The sequence below is a fragment of the Hyperolius riggenbachi genome, chromosome 2, assembly GCF_040937935.1.
Source record: "Hyperolius riggenbachi isolate aHypRig1 chromosome 2, aHypRig1.pri, whole genome shotgun sequence".
Lineage (NCBI taxonomy): Eukaryota > Metazoa > Chordata > Amphibia > Anura > Hyperoliidae > Hyperolius > Hyperolius riggenbachi.
This window is the reverse complement of record NC_090647.1, coordinates 340,576,455-340,594,823: the sequence shown is the minus strand read 5'-3', so window position 1 is coordinate 340,594,823 and position 18,369 is coordinate 340,576,455. Positions and strand designations below refer to the sequence as shown.

At 43.7% G+C, this 18,369-nt stretch overlaps 1 protein-coding gene across 2 annotated transcripts in view; it reads left to right on the top strand.

Moving 5' to 3' along the window:
• The window catches only part of LAD1 (ladinin 1), a 147,209-nt gene that overhangs the window by 73,531 nt on the left and 55,309 nt on the right, over positions 1 to 18,369 (top strand). The window contains exons 2-3 of one of the 2 annotated variants that reach the window (XM_068269457.1): positions 8,410 to 8,523; positions 17,153 to 17,681. In XM_068269457.1, coding sequence (XP_068125558.1) covers positions 8,410 to 8,523; positions 17,153 to 17,681 — 643 coding nt within the window. Of the gene's footprint in view, positions 1 to 8,409; positions 8,524 to 17,152; positions 17,688 to 18,369 lie in introns of both variants that reach the window. The other variant, XM_068269456.1, reaches the window with a different exon arrangement.

Below are 18,369 nucleotides of genomic sequence, written 5' to 3'. Positions count from 1 at the left end.
GAGATCGGGTATTTCCGTGTAGTTCGGAGCCGAGAGCAGCCACAGCGCCCCCGCTGGAGCCTGCAAAGGTAAATATTGAACTGACAGTCGGCTCTGTCGCCGGCTGTTCAGGGGGCTGCAGCGAGACCCCCGTGGGACAGAGGACGGCGTGGGAAGCCTCATTAGGATCCCGAGGCTTCCCCCACCCGAGGTGAGTACCCCCCAGGGGATCTTTTTGACGTTACAGAGTCTCTTTAAGTAATTTATGACCTTTTTGCTGGACTTATATAATGAAAACTTGTGCATGTCCAAAGCGTTCAGTTACCTCTAGACCTTGCTGTGCTCTCAGGTGTAGAAACTTTCACTCTTAGAGGATCTCAGAGACAGTAATAACCGTTTATTGTATGAAGTAAGCATTTCTGTTGAATCTTAAAGGACCTCTTTCGCGAATGAGGAAAAAAATAAAAAGTGGGTTATGCATAAACTATTAAACGTCCTTCTAAAATAGTGTGAAAAGTTGTTTTTTTTTTTTTTAAATGAATGGTTTCATCAAAGCAACATGTAATCCTCAGTGTTTGTAAACACTGACTGATAACGACTGGGAGGCTAATCCATTTTTTGTTAGGGGTGTTTTTTTTTTACTTTCACTTTCCAAACATAACTCTTGCCTACCTAGTTTTCAGTGGTGTAATCATTCCATTGCTGTCAGGAATCACCGCTATAGCTGTTATAATAATGGCTTTTACATACACTGAGGATTACATGCTGCTTTGATGAAACCATTCATTTTTTAAAAAAAACTTTTCACACTATTTTAGAAGGATGTTTAATAGTTTATGCATAAACCACTTTTTATTTTTTTCCTCATTCGCGAAAGAGGTCCTTTAAGCTGCCCAGCTAAGGCCATTTTTCAGAATGAGCATAACGTAAGATGGAAGTCCCCATAAAACAGAGACAGTATACTCTGCAGCTGTGTCCTGCAAGGTGAAATGATGCTATGCATTAGTAAAACAATGCCATTTAGGTATGTAGAAAATGGTTGGGTGAAGGAAAGCTTAGTTAGGGCCCTTTTCCACTAGCGCGTTTGCGCTAGCGGAATTGCAAAATCGCAAACCGCTAGCGATTTTACAATCGCTAGGGTTTGCTAAATAACATAGGAATCGCGGTAGGGTATTTCCACTACCGCGATTCATTTTTGCCTGAAACGCGATCGCGGCGCGGAGCGATATTTGCCGCGATTTTGCTATGCAGTGCATAGCATAGCAAAATCGCGGCCGCAAACCTTGGGAAATCGCCGGTAATTTTTTAGCTTTGCGATTCAGCAATCGCTAGCGTTCAGCGTGAACGCTAGCGACTGCTAGTGGAAAAGGGCCCTTAAGGTTTGTGTTAAAGACCACTTTGGCGGAAAATTGTATACATTTAAAATACCTGTAAACCTATACAAATAAGAAATGTTTCTTCCAGAGTAAAATGAGCCATAAATTACTTTTCTCCTGTGTCGCCATCACTTACAGTAGATAGTAGAAATCTGACAGAACCAACAGGTTTTTAACCACTTAAGCTCTCAGTCGTTTTCACTTTATGCATCCGAGCAATGTTCACCACCCATTCATTAGCCTATAACTTTATCACTACTTATCACAATGAACTGATCTATATCTTGTTTTTTCCGCCACCAATTACGCTTTCTTTGGGGGTACATTTTGCTAAGAGCTACCTTACTGTAAATGCATTTTAACGGTAAGAATAAGAAAAAAAAATGAAAAAAATCATTATTTGTCAGTTTTCGGCCATTATAGTTTAAAATAATACATGCCTCCATAATTAAAACCCATGTATTGTATTTGCCCATTTGTCACGGTTATTTCACCGTTTAAATTATGTCCCTATCACAATGTATCGCGACAATATTTTATTTGGAAATAAAAGAGCATTTACAAGCTTATAAAAAAAAAAAAAAATAGAGAGAAATACTTCATTTTTACATAGATATTTAAAAAGTTTAGACCCTTAGGTAAATATTTATGTGGTTTTTTTTTATAGTAATGTTTTTTGTTTTTTTATTAAACATTTTATGTGGGCATTTTTGGGAGGGTGGGATATAAATAGTGTTTTATTTGGGGAAATATTTGTGTATTGTAATGTTTTTTTACTTTTACTTGTAGTTTTACTTTTTGGCCACAAGATGGCAACCTTGAGTTTGTTTACATGACGTCACTCTAAGCGTACAATGTACGCTTAGAGGGACATAGCTTCAGAAAAAGCGTAGCTTCCGAGAGAAGCTGTCGCTTTTTCAGTGGGGGAGAGGAATCAGTGATCGGGCACCATAGCCAGATACATTGATTCCTGGGCTAACGAATTCGCGGCCGGGAGTGCGCGTGCACGCGCGCGATCGGGAGCGCTCGGGAGCGCGAATGTCCTTGACGTTTTTTTACGTCAAGGAGGACAAAGTGGTTAACTAGTCCATCTTTTCATGGGAGATTCTCAGCAAGGCTTTTATTCTTTATAAAGACAATTCCTGAAAAGGATTTATACAATGATGCTGGCCAGCCTCCCTGCTCGCTGCACACTTTTTTACCAGTTGGACAGAGCAACTGCTATTAACTGAGTGCTTTTGAAACTAAACAAAACCCTGAGAGTTCCCCCACGAGGAGATGGGCTAAACCTGTCGGTTCTGTCAGATTTCCACTACCTATGTAAGTGACAAAAAAATAGGAGAAAAGTAATTTACAGCTCATTTTATTCTTGAAGAAAAGCAATTCTTATTTATATGTGTTTATATGTATTTTACATTTTACAATTTTCACGATAGTGGTCCCTTAAGTAAATATACAGTATATATATATAAGGTATAAGATACAAATGTGTCCATGATAACCAAATGCCACATAAGGCAGAATGATTCAACAGTTAATGACAGCTGCTGCATAGCAGTAAATGTTTAACCATGCTTTGTTCAACTGTAATTCCTAACTTCTGATAAATGCAACCTCATGATAAGAAATGTGCAAAGATTACCGGAAGCAGCTGTATGCACAATATGAGTATTGGCAGCTGGCGGTAAGCTAGCCAAGACAGAGCATGATCTGACCTGCACATAATCCTTCTGTGACCATTTCCTGGCCTGTCTTAGCAATGACAACTGGGGGACTAGAAATCACTGGCTTGTGTGTTGTCACTCATAAATGTCAGTAAGAGATGACAGTGAGCATTGCCAACCTATAACTGTATTTATAGAGGTTGTTGGATTATGAGAACCACACATAATGCATGGAACCTATTCACAGTTATCAGAGAGAGCTTGTGAAGATTTGGTTTTCAGTCAGGCCATACTGGATCGGTGGCAGCCTTTGCTGGAATGGTAAAATTAGCTGTCCTGTCCTGTGGGAACTCAGTTATGTGATCCATCATGACAATCTGTATGTTCTCAGATTAATCCCTTGTAAGAGAAAGCTGAGTAGTAACAGTAACTGCAGAGATAACCGTGTGAGAAAAGGGAGGTTGTTCTACCAGGTAAGGTATGCCCTTGTGAGAAAAGGAATGCACACCATTGTCTGAACTGTATTTGTATATGAAAGAAGGGAGCACACATGATGTGTCTGAGGTAACCACTTGTTGTAAGTGGGAAGCTTCATCTGTTGTCCTGAGATGGTGTATTGCTCCTTAACCACTTAAGCCCTCGGTTGTTTTCACTTTATGCATCCGAGTAATGTTAACCTCCCATTCATTAGCCTATAACTTTATCACTACTTATCACAATGAACTGATCTATATCTTATTTTTTTTGCCACCAATTAGGCTTTCTTTGGGGGTACATTTTGCTAAGAGCTACCTTACGGTAAATGCATTTTAACAGTAGGAATAAGAGAAAAACTGAAAAAATTCATTATTTCTCAGTTTTCGGCCATTATAGTTTTAAAATAATACATGCCTCCATAAATAAAACCCACATATTGTATTTGCCCATTTGACCTGGTTATTTCACCATTTAAATGATGTCCCTATCACAATGTATGGCGACAATATTTTATTTGGAAATAAAAGAGCATTTTTTCAGTTTTACATCCATCATTATTTACAAGCTTATAAAAAACAAAAAATAGAAATATTTCATCTTTATATAGATATTTAAAAAGTTTAGACCCTTAGGTAAATATTTGTGTTTTTTTATTGTAATGTTTTTTTTTTTTTTTTTTTTTATTATTAAACATTTTATGTGGGTATTTTTTGGAGGGTGGGATGTAAATAGTATTTGTTTGGGGTATATATATGTGTATTTTCATTTTTTTTTTACATTTAGATGTAGTTTTACTTTTTGGCCACAAGATGGCAACCTTGAGTTTGTTTACATGACGTCACTCTAAGCCTACAATGTACGCTTAGAGGGACATAGGAGACAGAAAAAGCGAAGCTTCCGAGAGAAGCTGTTGCTTTTTCTGCGGGGGAGAGGAATCAGTGATCGGGCACCATGGCCCGATTAATTGATTCCTGAGCTAACGATCCGCGGCCAGGAGCACGCGTGCACGCGCACAGGAGTGCACATGTCCTCCTTGATGTAGAACTACGTCAAGGAGGACAAAGTGGTTAAAGGGAACCAGAGATGGGGAGTATGAGAAATGTATACATACATGGGGCTTCCTCCAGCCGCCTCTTGCCTGATCCTTCTCTCACGCCGCCATCCTCAGCCTTCTGTATCTTCGGTAACGGGTCCCATAAGTTTGGCCAGTCGCAGCCAGTCGACACATGCACAGAGGGTTTGGCTGGATCAACCAAGCCCAATAATGAAGCACACATGTTACATAATATTACTTTTGGCATTGCATTTATAAATCTGTTCTATTGCTTTATGGCTGTAACTATTCATACAAGTGAAAGGCCCTTGCAGTTCATGGTTCCTGTTAATAAAGTGGAGTCTTGAAGTTGCACTGGTTGTGAACTTCAAGTCTACAGCAGGCTGTGTCAGCATGAGTATTCACTTAGCTCTTGCTCTTCCCTTGTGCTTAACACCGAATGTGGATGGTGATGGAGGGTGGTAACCTGTGCAGCTTAAGAAACAAAAATGCTATTTCCATGCTTCACCCTTGTTACTACCTTGGTTATTCCCCTTGGCCATCACCTTCAGCCATGTTTTCTACTGTAAAGCTAGGACTGGGAATATGGTCTGGTCTCGTTCCTCCTACTTTAGTAGTCACCAGGGCTGGTCCGCCTATGATGCTAAGTGAGGGGACTTCCTTAGGTGGCAGCAGTCTGGGGGCAGAACCAGGCAGAAACAGGAAGTGAAGAGTGCCTGGCCAACCTATACTGGGGCAACTGTACCTGGCTAACCTATATTGGGGGCAACTGTACCTAGCTACCAACACTGGGGGCACCTATAACTTGCTACCTGCCTATACTGAGGGTGTTTTTTTGGAGTCTCCCTGCAGCTATAATGTGCGGTGCAAATTGTCGGATGCTGTGCGATTATTCCAATGCGGCTGGTGGGGGGAGGGGGCGCATCCTCACAAGTTTACTGCAGGCAGTAAAAATTTAGAACCGGCCCTGGTAGTCACAGAGCCACTCTTGACTGACTCAGGACCTTAGGACTACTGCATCTAATGCTGGGAATAAACGTTACATTTTCCACGTGCGATCTATAAACTCCGACATGTCCGATTCTCCGCTCGATTCTGTTCCGCTCGATTTCTCATAGAAGTGAATGGAAAAAAGATAAGAAAAACGAGCGGAAGATAAGAGAATCAATCGCGGAATCGAATGGCTAACAAATCGCGCGGAGAATCGAACGCGGAAAATGTAACATGTATTCCCAGCATTATGCCTAGTACACACCATACAATTGTCTGTAAGATTTTGGGTTAGATTTACCTAACAGATAGATAATTTCCAACATGTTGGAAATTAACTATCTAACCATCTATCTGCCTAGCAATTAAAGCATTGTTCTACTCAGCAGGAGATAACCAGAAGACAATGCACCGGAGATAATGACCAGTCTCTACCAGTACTTTACAGAAAATAATCTAATTACAGAAAATCTTACGGAAAATCTAATGGCTGTCATACACTGGTCGATCAGCAGATAGATCCCTCTGTGATCGAATCTGATCAAAGGTGGATCTATTGGCTGCCTACACTGCATACAGATTTTGAATCGATTTCACTATGAAACCGATTCACGATCTGTGGAGCTGCCGCTGCCCCCCCCTCCCTACATTACCTGATCCGGCCGGCGCAAGTCCCCCGGTCTTCGCTGCCTCTTCTCCGCGCTGGGCTCCAGGGCTCCAGCTTCACTTTACTTTCTGTTGAGGGAAGTTTAAACAGTAGAGGGCTTTCTACTGTTTAATTAAACTTCCCCGACAAGTGAAGCCAGACGGAGTCCTGGAGGCCAGCGCGGAGAAGAGACAGCGGAGACACGCGGCGGCGGAAAAGGTAATGTACTACCGCTAGCGTCGGTCGTCGGACATTCGAACGCTGCTATCGACGCACTCCTGACCCGCCGGCGATCGAGCTAAATCTTCCACGCGGACAGATTGATGGGAACGATCGATTATGGACGGAAATCGATCGTTCGGTCAGCGTTTGCACAACGATTTCACAGCAGATTCAATCACAGCGATCGAATCTGCTGTATATCGACCTGCTCGACCTCTCAGCGGCTTTTGACACAGTCGATCATGAAATCTTACTCAACAGGCTACAAGAGTACTGTGGCATAGATGGCATTGTTCTCCGGTGGTTTAACTCCTTCCTGGCTGGCAGAACACAAAGGGTAGCCTTAGGGCCCTTCCTCTCCAACCCTGTACCACTAAAATACGGTGTACCTCAGGGCGCAATATTATCCCCTTTACTGTTCACCATATACATGCTGCCACTTGGAGAAATCATACAAAAACATGGCCTGACATATCATTGCTATGCTGATGACACCCAGCTATATTTGTCATTCAAACCTGATGTCACAGACCCTACTCCACAAATAAACGCATGCTTAGCTGAGCTTCAGGAGTGGATGAATAATAATTGGCTAAAACTTAATGCTGACAAAACTGAGGTTCTTGTTATCGAGGGCCAGGGCTCAACAGCAAAGCAGCTCCAGTCTCAACCAACACCGCTAAGGATAGGGAGCTCAGACCTGAACAACTCAGACTGTGTGCGCAGCCTGGGAGTACTGATTGATGGGAAATTAAGCTTCAGGAATCAAATCTCAGCTGTTGTGAAACATTCCTTCTTTCACCTAAGGAATATTGCAAGGATTAAACACCTAATTCCTTCAGAGGATCTTCCAACCCTAGTTCATGCCTTCGTCACATCAAGGTTAGACTACTGCAACGTCCTCTACACAGGCCTGCATAAGAAAGACTTATGCCGCCTGCAATTAGTACAGAATGCCGCCGCAAGGCTGTTAACGAGCCAACCCCGCCATTGCCACATAACACCAACCCTGAGCTCACTCCACTGGCTACCGATAAAATGGAGAATTCTGTTTAAGATTGGCTTACTGACATTCAAATCCTTGCACAATCTGGGCCCTGGATACCTGAAGGACTTGTTGCAACTACATCACACCCCCCACAATCTTAGATCAAAAGGACGTAACACCTTGGTCACCCCCAGAGTCCACCTCAAAACCTTTGGAGACAGAGCCTTTTGTCATGCTGCCCCTACACTTTGGAACTCCCTGCCACACCCAATCAGGACAGCCCCATCCCTGGAAGCATTTAAGTCTAAACTGAAAACCTACCTTTTCAGTCAGGCATTCATGAACATCTGACTATCTCCTCTGTAACACAACCCAGCCTGAAACCCTGTATTAATCTGAGACACAGCTATGCGCTTTGAGTCCTATGGGAGAAAAGTGCTTTACAAATGTTATTGTATTGTATATCGGCGGGAAATAGTATAAGTGTATGGGCCCCTTAACAGAAAATTCTAACAGAAAATTGTATAGTGTGTACTAGGCATGACACACATGGGTGCACCACATAAAATTTACATGACAAACAGCATTTCACCAAGTAATTAAAATGTTGTAACAGAGACATTTAGTGGCCTTTTCCAAATGTAACTGAAAAGGGAAACTACATCCTCTCCCCTCAACTAAGACTTTTGAGGATTGGGAAACGTGATTTAGAGACCTCTAATGGTTCTTCTCACTAGTTTTTCCATTTATGAAAGCCATTTATTTTTCCACAAAATAGCCATAATTATTCTAAAACCATGGCAAACTCAATATTTCTAATCTGTAGTCTCTCCTAGCCTGCAGACCCAACTACCCAGGATTTCTTCTCAGTGTGTCCTTGAGCTGCAACACAATAGACTATGCACTTCTAAGCTGCCTAAGCTTTTGCTGAGAAAACAGTTTACTAGCTCTTGTTTTATAGCACTTTATATGAAAACGCTTGCAGATTTCACAGTGTTTGATCCCCTGTCTAGGCTCGCCCAGCAATGGATTGAAGATGATGAAGAAGAGCTGGTGCGAGAAAAGAGGAGAAGAAACCGTGATGTGCCACAATCAAACAAAGCGGTGGAAGTGTCCGAGACAGGGAGGTAAATGCAGCTTATTACATGTACAGACAGGTTAGACACAAATTGTTGGACAGTCATATACTAAATAAGTCAAGTAAAACATCTGTGATTGGAATTGTTGCTCATTAACAGACTTATGAGTTAATTCACAAAACTTATCTCATGAAAATATAAAGGTAGCCATACACATGTACTTCAATTCCTTGCAGATTAGATTCATTTGTTTGGAATCAATTCCCCCAAACTGTGAGATCGATCGAATCTGGATTAATTTTGACCACAAATGGAAAATAACAATTGGACTGGATGGAAAATCTAGGTCAATCAGCGTCAGGGCATGTTCTGTAGTCGATCATAAGGCACACTCAATCAACGTTGGCCTAATCGCTGCGGCTGAGGCAGTGCAGAACATGTTCTGTTCTACGAAGGGGGGCGCGGGCATTGCAAGAATGGCGGGGGTTTAAGATGGAGAACAATGCTTTCAGCCGTTGCTCCTGTTAATCAGCCAGAACAGATCTCTGGCAGTGTGGTCTGGGGCATCAGGGCTGCAAGATTCTTGGCATAGACGGTCGTTACCAGCCGCCTTGGCTACGTTTCATCTGGCGTGTGTGTGGGCCTAAAGCATTGCACTGCTTTGAACATTGCAATATTGTGGTTATGTCAATTTTCACCAAATTTCCTGCTTATTGTGCTGTGTGTGGGAGAATTGATTCCTCTCTGAATTGATTCTAAAAAGGGAGGAATCAATCATTTTGTCATATTAGGTGCAATCTCTAAGTGCATGGCCAGCTTTACTTACTTTATATTCCTGCGTATAAGACTACTTTTTAACACTTGAAAATCTTCTGAAAAGTTGGGGGTCGTCTTATACACCGGGTGTCATTGAAGACTGTAGTGAAGCAGTGCAGGCGCACATATGCGAGATCTGAGAGGCAAAGAAGTAGGTAAATAGGGTGAGCCAGACAGGTGAAAGAGGCGTGTTTTATGGGCACAGCGCGATCTATTCTTCCATACCGCTCTAATAAACAGGGAGACAGGGAGAGCTGACCAGTCCACTTAGAGAGAGGGAGAGTTGACCAATCCAACCAGTCAATTGACTATATACTGTTATATACTGGGTAACACATACAGTATAGCACCAGTATATGTTCATATATAGCACCTGTATATGATGTTTTTTTTATTTTAATGTGGGGTGCATTGGAAGAGGGGGTAGTCTTATACGGCGAGTATATCCCAAACTCTATATTTTAACTGTAAAAGTTGGGAGGTCGTCTTATACGCCCAGTCGTCTTATACGCCAGAATATACGGTACTTTTATTTTTCAATTCATCTATAAGGAGAGATAATTGATGAGATAAACAGATAAGCGAGTTCATTCAGAAAGCAGCAAATTGTTCATTCACAATAAACACAGCACAAACTCATGTATTTACGCACAATTATCTTAAGTTGGCAATAGTTTACATGCGTAAAGCCTTACCACTCTAAATGTAATGTTCATTAACTAAATAATGCATAATATAATGGGCAAGTCAGCAGATACCTGCTCTCTGCTCACTAACTTATTGTTTTAAGAATTATATAGATAACATGTTTTGCGCAATAATACTTTACGTACGTGTGTACCATCACTTTATAAATTTGATCCCTGGGGCATGCAAACCAAAGGATTACAGTGTTCAGACCTGAGGCTTAGTAAACCTGCTCTCTGTTTGTGTCCCAGTTTTTGAGGTACTTTTAACATCAATTTAAAACCACTTAACGACCAGCTAATGCCGATAGGCGGCGCCTGGTCGTTTGTGGTTTTGCATGGAAACAGCGGCCTTTCCATGCCAGTTCACGGAGGGTGTCTCCGTGAACAGCGTGCGAGCCGCCGATTGCGGCTCGCACGCATACTGTAAACACGTGGGGAAGAAATCCCCGCTGTTTACATCAACACGGCGCTGCTATGCAGCAGCGCCGTGACGGAGATCGGCGATCCCCGGCCTCTGATTGGCCGGGGATCGCCGTCATTTGATAGGCTGAAGCCTATGCTATCCGGCGCAGCCTGCTCACATCAGAGGGAGAGGGAGGGAGAGGAAGGTATGGCGGAAAACGCTGAGGAGGGGACTTTGAAGAGGCCCCCCCCCCCGCTCTGCCACACGGAGCGGCGGCGATCAGACCCCCCCAGCAGGTCATCCCCCTAGTGGTGAAAAAAGGGGGGAAGTCTGATCGCTGGAGAGCCCACGCAGCGCAGATCACACAGAACAGCCCCGGTCCTTAAGTGGTTAAGTTCAAGATGGCAGCTATGAGTGTAAGCCCTGTAGGCCCTGACCTTATTCCCTAGCTTTAGACTATGCCTCCTCCTAACCTAATTCTATTTTGTACCGAGCATTAACCCTGCACTCAATATTCCTGATACTGGCCAACAATAGAAGATTGACTAAACACATTTTAATTGACCAAATGTACCAACAATACAGATGCTTATTGAAGCAAATGTTTAAAGAAGATTTGCCTTGTCAATTCCAAACATTTAGGAAGGGATCACACTTAACCACTTCCCGACCGCCGTATATACGATTGGCGGCCGGGAAGTGGACCCCGCAAGGACCGCCGTATTGACAATTGGCGGCGGTCCTTGTAGGGGCATGGGCGGAGCGATCGCGTCATCAGTGACGCGATCCTCCGCCTCCGCCTGGCGCCGCTCACCCGCCGCAACATCCCGCCGGCCATACGGAAGCGCCGGCGGGATGTTAACCCGACGATCGCCGCATACAAAGTGTATAATACACTTTGTAATGTTTACAAAGTGTATTATACAGGCTGCCTCCTGCCCTGGTGGTCCCAGTGTCCGAGGGACCACCAGGGCAGGCTGCAGCCACCCTAGTCTGCACCCAAGCACACTGATTTCTCCCCCCCTGCCCCAGATCGCCCACAGCACCCCTCAGACCCCCCCCTGCCCACCCCCCAGACCCCTGTTTGCACCCAATCACCCCCCTAATCACCCATCAATCACACCCTGTCACTATCTAAAAACGCTATTTTTTTTTATCCCCCCCCCTGCTCCCTCCTGATCACCCCCACCCCTCAGATTCTCCCCAGACCCCCCCCCCCCGACCCCCCCACCCCATGTACTGTATGCATCTATCCCCCCTGATCACCTGTCAATCACCTGTCAATCACCTGTCAATCACCCATCAATCACCCCCTGTCACTGCCACCCATCAATCAGCCCCTAACCTGCCCCTTGTGGGCAATCTGATCACCCACCCACACCAATAGATCGCCCGCAGATCCGACATCAGATCACCACCCAAGTGCAGCGTTTACATCTGTTCTCTCCTCTAAACACCCACTAATTACCCACTAATTACCCATCAATTACCCATCAATCACCCCCTATCACCACCTGTCACTGTTACTCATCAGATCAGACCCTAATCTGCCCCTTGCGGGCACCCAATGACCCGCCTACACGCTCAGATTGCCCTCAGACCCCCCCTTATCAATTCGCCAGGGCATTATTTACATCTGTCCTTCCCTGTAATAACCCACTGATCACCTGTCAATCACCCCCTGTCACTGCCACCCATCAATCACCCCCTGTCACTGCCACCCATCAATCAGCCCCTAACCTGCCCCTTGCGGGCAATCTGATCACCCACCCACACCAATAGATCGCCGGCAGATCCGACATCAGATCACGACCCAAGCGCAGTGTTTACATCTATTGTCTCCTCTAAACACCCACTAATTACCCACTAATTACCCATCAATCACCCCCTATCACCACCTGTCACTGTTACCCATCAGATCAGACCCTAATCTGCCCCTTGCGGGCACCCAATCACCCGCCTAAACGCTCAGATTGCCCTCAGACCCCCCCTTATTAATTCGCCAGGGCATTATTTACATCTGTCCTTCCCTGTAATAACCCACTGATCACCCATCAATCACCCCCTATCACCACCTGTCACTGTTACCCATCAGATCAGACCCTAATCTGCCCCTTGCGGACACCCAATCACCCGCCTACACGCTCAGATTGCCCTCAGACCCCCCCTTATCAATTCGCCAGTGCAATATTTACATCTGTTCTCCCCTGTAATAACCCACTGATTACCTGTCAATCACCTGTCAATCACCTATCAATCACCCATCAATCACCCCCTGTCACTGCCACCCATCAATCACCCCCTGTCACTGCCACCCATCAATCACCCCCTGTCACTGCCACCCATCAATCACCCGCTGTCACTGCCACCCATCAATCAGCCCCTAACCTGCCCCTTGCGGGCAATCTGATCACCCACCCACACCAATAGATCGCCCGCAGATCCGACGTCCGATCACCTCCCAAGTGCAGTGTTTACATCTGTTCTCTACCCTAAACACCCACTAATTACCCATCAATCACCCCCTGTCACTGCTACCTATCAGATTAGACCCCCTATCTGCCCCTAGGGCACTCAATCACCCGCCCACACCCTCAGAATGCTCTCAGACCCCAGCCCTGATCACCTCGCCAGTGCATTGCTTGCATCTATTCCCCCCTCTAATCACACCCATCAATCACCTCCTGTCACCCCCTAACACACCTACCCATCAGATCAGGCCCTAATTTGCCCCGTGTGGGCTCCTGATCACTCGGCCAAACCCTCAGATCCCCCTCAGACCCCCTTCCGATCACCTCCCCAGTGCATTGATTGCATCTATTTTCCCCTCTAACCACCCCCTGAGACACCCATCAATCACCTCCTGTCACCCCCCTAGCACTCCTATCCATCAGATCAGGCCCAATACAACCTGTCATCTAAAACGCCACCCTGCTTATGACCGGTTCCACAAAATTCGCCCCCTCATAGACCACCTGTCATCAAAATTTGCAGATGCTTATACCCATGAACAGTCATTTTGAGACATTTGGTTTCCAGACTATTTTCGGTTTTGGGCCCGTAAAATGCCAGGGCGGTATAGGAACACCACAAGTGACCCCATTTTAGAAAAAAAGACACCCCAAGGTATTCTGTTAGGTGTATGACGAGTTCATAGAAGATTTTATTTTTTGTCAAAAGTTAGCGGAACTTGATTTTTATTGGTTTTTTTTCACAAAGTGTCATTTTTCACTAACTTGTGACAAAAAATAAAATCTTCTATGAACTCGCCATACACCTAACGGAATACCTTGGAGGTGTCTTCTTTCTAAAATGGGGTCACTTGTGGGGTTCCTATACTGCCCTGGCATTTTAGATTGCCCTAAACCGCGAGGAGTAGTCTAGAAAACAAATGCCTCAAAATGACCTGTGAATAGGACGTTGGGCCCCTTAGCGCACCTAGGCTGCAAAAAAGTGTCACACATGTGGTACCGCCGTACTCAGGAAAAGTAGTATAATGTGTTTTGGGGTGTATTTTTACACATACCCATGCTGGGTGGGAGAAATTTCTATGTAAATGGACAATTGTGTGTAAAAAACATCAAACAATTGTCATTTACAGAGATATTTCTCCCACTTAGCATGGGTATGTGTAAAAATACACCCCAAAACACATTATACTACTTCTCCTGAGTACGGCGGTACTACATGTGTGGCACTTTTTTACACCCTAAGTACGCTAAGGGGCCCAAAGTCCAATGAGTACCTTTAGGATTTCACAGGTCATTTTGCAACATTTGGTTTCAAGACTACTCCTCACGGTTTAGGGCCCCTAAAATGCCAGGGAAGTATAGGAACCCCACAAATGACCCTATTCTAGAAAGAAGACACCCAAAGGTATTCCATTAGGAGTATGGTGAGTTCATAGAAGATTTTTATTTTTTGTCCCAAGTTAGCGGAAAATGACACTTTGTGAAAAAAAACAATTAATATCAATTTCAAACTTCTATGAACTCACCATACTCCTAACGGAATACCTTGGGGTGTCTTCTTTCTAAAATGGGGTCATTAGTGGGGTTCCTATACTGCCCTGGCATTTTAGGGGCCCTAAACCGTGAGGAGTAGTCTTGAAACAAAAATGACCTGTGGAATCCTAAAGGTACTCATTGGACTTTGGGCCCCTTAGCGCAGTTAGGGTGCAAAAAAGTGCCACACATGTGGTATCGCCATACTCGGGAGAAGTAGTACAATGTGTTTTGGGGTGTATTTTTACACATACCCATGCTGGGTGGGAGAAATACCGCTGTAAATGGACAATTGTGTGTAAAAAAATCAAAAGATTGTCATTTACAGAGGTATTTCTCCCACCCAGCATGGGTATGTGTAAAAATACACCCCAAAACACGTTGTACTACTTCTCCCGAGTATGGCGATACCACATGTGTGGCACTTTTTTGCACCCTAACTGCGCTAAAGGGCCCAAAGTCCAATGAGTACCTTTAGGATTTCACAGGTCATTTTGAGAAATTTCGTTTCAAGACTACTCCTCACGGTTTAGGGCCCCTAAAATGCCAGGGCAGTATAGGAACCCCACAAATGACCCCATTTTAGAAAGAAGACACCCCAAGGTATTCCGTTAGGAGTATGGCGAGTTCATAGAAGATTTTATTTTTTGTCACAAGTTAGCGGAAATTGATTTTAATTGTGTTTTTTCACAAAGTGTCATTTTCCGCTAACTTTTGACAAAAAATAAAATCTTCTATGAACTCACCATACTCCTAACGGAATACCTTGGGGTGTCTTCTTTCTAAAATGGGGTCATTTGTGGGGTTCCTATACTGCCCTGGCATTTTAGGGGCCCTAAACCGTGAGGAGTAGTCTTGAAACGAAATTACTCAAAATGACCTGTGAAATCCTAAAGGTACTCATTGGACTTTGGGCCCTTTAGCGCAGTTAGGGTGCAAAAAAGTGCCACACATGTGGTATCGCCGTACTCAGGAGAAGTAGTACAATGTGTTTTGGGGTGTATTTTTACACATACCCATGCTGAGTGGGAGAAATATCTCTGTAAATGGACAATTGTGTGTAAAACAAATTAACAAATTGTCATTTACAGAGATATTTCTCCCACCCAGCATGGGTATGTGTAAAAATACACCCCAAAACACATTATACTACTTCTCCTGAGTACGGCAATACCACATGTGTGGCACTTTTTTGCAGCCTAACTGCGCTAAGGGGTCCAAAGTCCAATGAGCACCTTCAGGCTTTACAGGGGTGCTTACAATTTAGCACCCCCCAAAATGTCAGGACAGTAAACACACCCCACAAATGACCCCATTTTGGAAAGTAGACCCTTCAAGGTATTCAGAGAGGGGCATGGTGAGTCCGTGGCAGATTTCATTTTTTTTTGTCGCAAGTTAGAAGAAATGGAAACTTTTTTTTTTTTTTTCTCACAAAGTGTCATTTTCCGCTTACTTGTGACAAAAAATAATATCTTCTATGAACTCACTATGCCTCTCAGTGAATACTTTGGGATGTCTTCTTTCCAAAATGGGGTCATTTGGGGGGTATTTATACTATCCTGGAATTCTAGCCCCTCATGAAACATGACAGGGGGTCAGAAAAGTCAGAGATGCTTGAAAATGAGAAAATTCACTTTTTGCACCATAGTTTGTAAACGCTATAACTTTTACCCAAACCAATAAATATACACTGAATGGGTTTTTTTTTTTATCAAAAACATGTTTGTCCACATTTTTTGCACTGCATGTATACAGAAATTTTACTTTATTTGAAAAATGTCAGCACAGAAAGTTAAAAAAAATCATTTTTTTGCCAAAATTCATGTCTTTTTTGATGAATATAATAAAAAGTAAAAATCGCAGGAGCAATCAAATATCACCAAAAGAAAGCTTTATTAGTGACAAGAAAAGGAGCCAAAATTCATTTAGGTGGTAGGTTGTATGAGCGAGCAATAAACCGTGAAAGCTGCAGTGGTCTGAATGGAAAAAAAGTGGCCGGTCCTTAAGGGGTAGAAAGCCCTAGGTCCTCAAGTGGTTAAGTCTGTGGAAAATGGCCACGGTTTTCCGTGGACGATTTTAGTTGTATTTTTCTATGGTAAGTTGTGTTTTTCAGGGTTTTTTTTGTGCGTTTTAAAAAAGCGTTTTGTATATGATTTTAAATTTGATGTCAGGGTCCATTACCATTACTGCAAATTCACAGCATTTCCCCAGATGCAAATTCGGATGGGGAAACACAACCTATTGAAATCAGAAGCTGCCGTCCGATTTGCATGCGGGGAAGATATCAGATGGCATGCTGCATTTTTCTACATTTTTCTGCATTCTTGCATGCAAATCCCTATAGCGAGCATGGAATGGCTAGAAGGATTTGTATGTCTCGCATCACAGCTGTGCGCTTATCAAGTCTCGCAAGATGCATGCTGAGAACAGTGGAAATGAGCCCTTAGTGTCAGTTTGAACCCCTCGTTCAGCGTCTCCTTGTCTGTTGCAGTGGTTATGCTATACATTGCATTGCTACGAATGACATATCCGACTTTCATCCATGGTCTGGAATTATCTAGCACCACACAATCTTGCGTTTTTGTCACTGCAGCGCAGACAGCGGTTCTGTTGACAACTGATATGTATGAATAGATCCTACACTTAACATAGTAACCAGATAGTTTATCTGATACGCTCTGATGCAGTAACAAGTAATATTTTCAGTGTAGTGTGAACCGAGCCTTACTTATGTTTTATTTATTTATTTTGTATCACCACCCCAGTTCCCCACCTGTATCAGCAAGACAAAGCCCCAAGGAGAAAAATGAAACAATAAAAACACATCTTGAAGAGCATAAAAACATCCATCATGAAAAAACAAATGAAACACCTCAACAACAAAATGAGATCAGTAAGCCATGCAGCAGTGACGAAGAAGAAAGAAAAGTGTCAACTACTGAGACAATAGCAACACAACAACCAAGGAATGCAACTCAACAGACGCAAAGATTAATAACTGAAAACGAAAGACAAAAACTTGTTAGCACAAAAGATGATAAGCAGGAGCATAAGGAACACACCATGTCCAATAGCCAACCAAAAAATCATGTATCTACAGTTCAAAAACATCCGGAGCCTGTAGGAGAAAAAGAAATTGCACAAAATCATCAGGATGACAGTAGACCTAAATGGAAATCTAATAATCTAAGAAGGAATGATAAGGTGAAGGCCCTGACAGCACAGTTTCAAGAGGCCAGCTCTCCGAGTGACAAGTACCTTAAGCAGAAAAATACAGAACTATCTGACAGTAAGGTAAAGGTAACTGAACTACAAACAAGAGGATATGAAATTACTTCACTGAAGCTGCATACATACGTATAACCTAGCCAAGAATCTAGCATGTATACAGCAGCCTCCCACCAACTGCGATACACCACAGCCAAGGCAGATTAACGCAGCTGAGGGTATTGTTCTTTCCCTTACCATCCCCATCCATAGCATCAGAACTTGGCCCTTACTGTAGCCTGATGAATTGAGTTCCAATCCCTAGGGGACAACATACATGTGAATGCAGTTGGTTTGTCTCTCCACTTTGCTCTCTCACACTGCTGGGCATTCAGAGAGCTCTGACCCACACTGGCTTGTCTCCCTGCTCTGCCATCTCACACTGCTGGGAATTTAGAGAGCCCTCTGACCCACACTGGCTTGTCTCCCAGCTCTGTCACCTCACACTGCTGGGCATTCAGAGCCCTCTGACCCACACTGGCTTGTCTCCCCCAACTCTGTCACCTCACACTGCTGTGCATTCAGTGTCCTCTGATCCAAGCTAGCTTGTCTCTCAGCTCTGTCATCTTACACTGCTGGGCATTCAGAACTCTCTGACCCACATTGGCCTGTCCCCCATCTCTGTAATCTCACACTGCTGGGCATTCAGAGTCCTATATGTATGGCCCATGATAATATAACATATCAGATAATTAGACATTGTAAATCCACATTT